The sequence below is a fragment of the Neopelma chrysocephalum genome, unplaced genomic scaffold, assembly GCF_003984885.1.
Source record: "Neopelma chrysocephalum unplaced genomic scaffold, ASM398488v2 Primary Assembly neopelma1_94, whole genome shotgun sequence".
NCBI lineage: Eukaryota > Metazoa > Chordata > Aves > Passeriformes > Pipridae > Neopelma > Neopelma chrysocephalum.
In genome coordinates, this window is record NW_020897756.1 from 2,477,984 (window position 1) to 2,483,930 (window position 5,947).

The 5,947-nt window shown below is 45.1% G+C and overlaps 2 protein-coding genes across 3 annotated transcripts in view; both read right to left on the minus strand.

The window, feature by feature from the left end:
- DHX35 (DEAH-box helicase 35) overlaps positions 1–95 on the minus strand; it is a 29,070-nt gene extending 28,975 nt beyond the window's left edge. For both annotated transcript variants that reach the window (XM_027693907.1, XM_027693906.1), the window contains exon 1: positions 56–95. In XM_027693907.1, the coding sequence (XP_027549708.1) occupies positions 56–95 (40 nt within the window). The remainder of the gene's footprint in view (positions 1–55) is intronic.
- A 1,942-nt stretch (positions 96–2,037) lies between these two features.
- Positions 2,038–5,927, minus strand: FAM83D (family with sequence similarity 83 member D). The gene is made up of 4 exons (XM_027693968.1): positions 5,472–5,927; positions 4,896–5,063; positions 4,167–4,291; positions 2,038–3,920 (listed from the first exon to the last, which is right to left on the minus strand). Exons 1-4 carry the CDS (start codon positions 5,925–5,927, stop codon positions 3,530–3,532), a joined length of 1,140 nt encoding a protein of 379 aa, XP_027549769.1. The 3' UTR covers positions 2,038–3,529.
- Between the last annotated feature and the right edge of the window lie 20 nt (positions 5,928–5,947).

Sequence of the window (5,947 nt, forward strand, 5' to 3'; positions counted from 1 at the left end):
CACCCCTCACATCACGGCCGGCCCGGCCCAGGGCTCTGTCCCCCGCACCCCTCACCCGGCTTCCAAAACTTCACCGGGCCCACGGGCGCCGCCATCTTGGGGTGAGAGGGCGGCCGGAAGCGGCGGGCGGGGCCCACGTGACGCTCCCAGTTGCCATGGAGACACCCCCCCGTCCCTCAGGGGGCTCCTCCCACCTCACAAGATAAGTAACAGATTTTCCTTTCTTTCTTCATAAGCCTGGGGCTTTGCGGCCAAATCTTTCAATTCGAAAGACAGCCGAGTTGTTATTAGCACCTAATAACATCTAATGTCCAGTAAACTGAGGTGCGGGTGGGTGTGTTGGCATCACCCAATAGTTGGTTGAGTAACAATTAACTATAAACAGGAACAAAGAATCACAAAATCAATTAGGTTGGAAAAGACCTCTGACATCAACGAGCCCAACCTGTGATCACCACTATGTCAACCACACACGTGCCACATACAATCTTCTCTTAAATACCTCCAGGGACAGTGAGTCCACCACCTCCCTGGACGGCCCATTCCGATGTCTAATCCCCCTTCATGTGAGGCAATAGTGTGTAAATTGGGATCAGGTTTATAAAACTCCAAGTAATACTCTTAGCCTGGGTCTTGCACATGTCCATCTCCCTGCTGAACAGAGTACTGTGGAAGCCAAGGAAGTAATCTGCAGGTGAGATATAAGAACACCCAAGCGCTTCCAGTATTTAAGTCTTCCTTATGTTTTTGGCCACACATTCATGGTACAAAATGAGTTCCATCAAAAAATAAATAAATTTAAAAAAAAAGGGAAGAGCAAAATGCAGAGAACAAAAGCCCAGAATAAGCCAAGCCTTTCAGGCACTGGTCCTGTTACTAGAACAAAGTGTATAAGATTGTTTAGCCTGAAGAAGAAAAGGCTCTGGGGTTACCTAACTGTGGCCTTCCAGTGGCCTTCTTTTTCTACATGAAAAATGGAGAGAGGCTATTTACAAGAGCCTGGAGTGACAGGACAAGGGGGAATGGCTTCAAATTGAAAGAGAGTAGGGTTAGACTAGAAATTAGGAAGAAATTCTTCCCTGTGAGGGTGGGGAGGCCCTGGCACAGGTTGCTGTGCTGCCCCATCCCTCTCAGTGTCCAAGGCCAGGTTGGACAGGGCTTGGTTGGAAGGTGTCCCTGCCTGTGGCAGGGGGTGGAATGAGATGAGCTTTAATGTCCCTTCCAATGCAAACCACTCTGTCATTCTGTGACATTCTCCCTTATGTGGGGGAGCACATAGGATTTAAGAAAGATCACTTCCCAAAAGTTCTTGCTCATTAATTAAGTAAAGCTGATCACTTCCCTTCTCCAATGACAGATGCCTCTGCACTACTTGCACCACAGCTGTTTCACTTTACACCAGGCAGCTGAAGGCCTAGAAAGAAAAAAATCACAGTAATAGCTAAAAAATCCAGCTATGCCCTACCACAGGCTCCTTGCAGGCTCTTTAACCAAAATACAGCCATGAAAGTTATTATCGAATCAAATTTGATGTAGACTTATGAGTTTGTGGAATTACAAAAAAAGAAGCCCAAATAAACAGGTTCCAATAAGTTTAGTAATGCTGTTAAAAATTTACACTTACGGAAAAAAATCTAATCACATTTCATATTCTTATTAATAATTCTCTCCATTAATAACTTGTCACGCTAACAGTACAGTCATGGTGAGTAACACAGACTGCACTTCACAATGCTGTACCTCCATGGTCCCTTATTATTAACATCTAATTAAAGATGTTCTTAAAATTTTAGCTATATATTTCAATGTAGGTTTTAGATTAAGCCCACTCTATTAAAAACAAACACAACTCTTACCATAGTATTTTGTATCACCAACATATTAGCAACTGTTGAGAAAAACTCCTACTAATGGCACATGGAAAGAGCTGCTCATTAAAGTAATGAGATGAATAACAAAGGGAAAAAGTTATATTTGAGAAAATATATACATATAATTATTGTGAAAATATGACTGTATAAACAATATTTTGCATAGAGTACAACACTGTATGGGTTTTGAGTCTATGGAATATATAGTTTAAAATAAAAACACATATTTCCAATTTCTTTATATCTGGATGAAAGTTAAGACTACAAAACTATAAACTATTGAATATTTACAGATTAGGAGAGTCAGAATTATTCCATTTCCATGATTGTAAGTGCAGAAGAAAAAGGGCCCACATTAGTTGTATCCAAGCAAGACATTATTGCATTGTCTATAAAGACCATTTTGTAACCTCCACATGTCTAATTTAATGTTATCCTACTGCTGTTTAGCAGAGACACTTATGAAACTCCCCAGCTAAGTTTGAACCTTACTCTTTGAAGCCCAGAACCCACAAAACACTCACAGAAGCATATACACAAGTACTTTGCAGTAAAAGAGCCTCAAGAACAACTTGAGAAATAATAAAACTTTGGCTTTGCCCACAGCTGCCATGGTTGGACTAATGAGTTTCTGCCCTGGCAGGCTGCTGGAATTTCAGTGCCTCAATGTACAGCTGTTTGGGAGGAGAGTTTATTCATTTGGGTTGCATTTTTTTGGTTTGGGTTGGGGTTTTATTTGTTTTGGTGTTTTGGTTTTGTTGGAGTTTTTTTCCTCCAGAAATTGACGGATTTAAAAAAATAATACTAATCAAGCTTGCATGAAACCTTAACAATAAATTATTCCAGTGCTGAGTTTCATATCATTGCATTTCTGGTGGAAGTAGAGCTTTTGAGAAGATGCAGCAGCTTCAGAGATTTCAGATCTACTCAGCTTTTCCCACAAGATCAGGCAGCAGCAGCAACCATAAAGAAACCAAAAAGTATGCCTGGTAATGCTAAGAGATTGGTCTCATTTGTCTCTACTACAAACATAGTAGGTCCTTAGGAATACTATCCCTTGCACACATTTATTGCATGATGTCCAACAATCCAAATATATTATAATACAAAGGTCATTTGAAATTCAGTCACTACAAAAGCCTTGTTTGCTGACACATTAACTCGTTCTGCCTCCCAGCACAGCTTCATGTGAAGAAAATGTAACATTTGAGGACTAGTAGTGTGGTACCGACCTACCAGTTTCTAGATTAGGGTTACTCCGGTTCTGGGTCATGAAATGGTGGAGAGCTCATGCAACCAAGACTAAACTTAGACTGATTTCAGTCACTTATCCTGCTTTCATGTTTGGAAGACTTTTAGGCAATATGATTTTTGATACCTAGATTCCTTAAAAGAAAAAGGGTTGAGTGACTGAGCTAAGACACTGCCAACCCATCAGCTCAAAACATGAAAAATGAAAATCTAACAGCATACTAGAAGACAATAATGGCTTTATACTGGTCTGTCTTCAAACAAAATCACAATTCCAGTTTCACTTTCTCTCCCTTTGAAGTTTGTTTCTCAGCTGCTCTCACAAACACACTGTAAGACAGCACTGGACAGGGACGGCTGGATGTGGTTCCTGAAGTTCTGCTTCTCGCCCTGCACGGATGTGCAGCTCATCTCTCTATGCTCCAGTGTGGCCTCATAACCAGAGAGCCATTCCTCTTAGTCAGCGGAGGGGAGGTGTGCATGGCATTGTTTGGCAGGTACACTGCCTCCCTTGAGGCGTGCAGCCAGCTTCGCTTCCTCTTCAGATTTCCCACTAATGCTCTAAGATACAAAAAATCCATTCTCAGGAAGTTTTCCCTGGTCATGTCTCTGGAAGCCACTGTTATCCTGACCAGCTGGTCCAACACCTTGTTCTTCTTGCAGCTGGATAACTCTTTGAGGTTGATAGGCTTTGACCGTGCATGGAGAATCCGAAATTCCAGGTCAAAGTGTGCAACTGCAGGGCCTGACAGGATCAAAATGTTACTGCTGTTCAGCTTCCCATCTGTCCATGTAAAACTAGCAATGGAAAAATGAGAAAATTGTGAGTTAACTCAAAAAAATCAGTAAACAAAGTATTAACTAAAAATTCACTTTCATCACATTAGTTACATTGTTCTTATAATCCAGCTGATGAGCAGTGGGCTCTTTTATGGATAAATGTTACACATAAAATCCAATAAGGAAAGCAGTTCTGCAGCATTGATGGTTTTCCTTTGAATGTAAAGAAATCATGCTAAACAACAGAAAGAAACTGGCACTTGCCTGTAGGAGCCTGTCGTCACTCTGATGCCATCAATTAACATGAATTTTTCACGGACTTTTCCAATAATTTTGGTACCCGACCTGGTGCAGTATGTGTTCCCAGTGATAATTCTGACTCTCATCAACTGTTAAAGATACAGCAAGAGTCAGGTGGATTTCAAAGTCCTGTTTAAAGGAGTAACACCCCAATAATGATCCCTGATTTCCCTTGAACTAGCAAGGGTTGCTGTGCACTGGCACAAGAGTCACTCTCTAGGAATCAAATGATAATTTTGTCTTGTTTTAGTAGGCAAAGAGGTGACATAAAAGGGCAAACCCATAAACTGACTGTGCAGAATGTGACTGTAGAAACTCCTTTCAGCTAATCCTGTAGGGATCCAAATTCCACACACTCCCAAGAACCTGCTTCTCCATCAGCCTTCCAAGTCTCAGTGAGCCCAAGCAACTCCAGTCATGCTTTAGGAACTGGACATTCCTCCTGCATTTCCTTGAATGTTCAACTAGTATTTATGCTCAGAAAGCAGCTGTAACATCCACTTAAAAAGGTTTCAGATTTTCTATTAATTGCTGCCTTATGCAAGAATAGTCAAATCTTCCAAGAGTGAGGTGGAGGTACATAACCCCCATTTGAAGTTGTGGCAGCAAGTATAATAGTTTCTTCTTTTGACAGCTCAGATTACACTTGTAAGAGGAACAGCTCCCTACCCCTATAAATATGACAAGGCTCACCTTTTGCTGTTCAAGGTCAACTCCCAGATCCTTGCACATTTTTAGAAAGTGGGAAAACGAAGACTGATCTAGCAGGATATACACTTTAACTTGCCGCTGGCTACAAGCTTCCATGAAGTCTTTGAAGATATCAGTATCTGTGAAGGAATCCATAACCAAGGCAATCATCTGCAACAAGTTTTAGAAGAAACCATTAGGCTGTTTCCACAGCATCCCAAAGGAGACGGCACATGAGGATATATACAAAAGAGGGTGGGAAAGAAATAAAGAAATAAGAAATAGCATAGTAAGTCAAAACAGGAGTGTATTTAAGAGCAAGTGGAGGGGAGTAGGACGAAGTGGCTCCAGGCAACCGCGTGGCACTGGGGAACGCGGAGCTCTCGGCCCATCCCCTCCGGAGCAATGGAACCGGGAAAGGGGGAGTTCGGAGATGCACCATATAGAGTGCTACTCCTTGTATATTTTCGAGCTTGTCCTTTTCACGAGGCATTCTCTGCTCGACGGGGGCGGTTTCAAAGCCGCCTGGCCCTGCTCGGTGGCCCGGCAAGGAGACGCTTCTCCATGCCGGGCACTCACCTGCCGCGCGGAGCGGATCTGCCGCCGCACCGCCTCCTTGCAGCCGTAGATGCTGCCGCTGTCCCCGCAGCCGGGCTGGAAATGCGCCTCCACCCGCGTCAGCCCGCGGAAGGCGCCGCTGGCGAAGCCCGGCCAGCCCAGCTCCAGCGCCGGCGGCTCCAGGTCCGAGCGCTCGGGGAAGTAGGTGAGCGACGAGGCGTCGAGCGAGGCGCCGGGCGACGGCTGCGCCGCCGGCTCCGGGCCCGCGGCGGGCGGCAGCGCGGCCCGCGCGATGTCCTGCACCTCGGCCTCCGACAGGAACGGGGGCAGCTGCTCCCGCCGCAGGAAAGCCCGCAGCGCCTCGGGGCCGCCCGCCACCAGCTCCTCCAGCGCCAGGCGCTGCGCCTCGCTGTACGGCCCGGCCGGCGGCGGCCAGCGCCCCGCGCCCTCCTCCAGACACTGCGACGAGTTGGCCATGGCCGGAGCGGCCCCGCTCA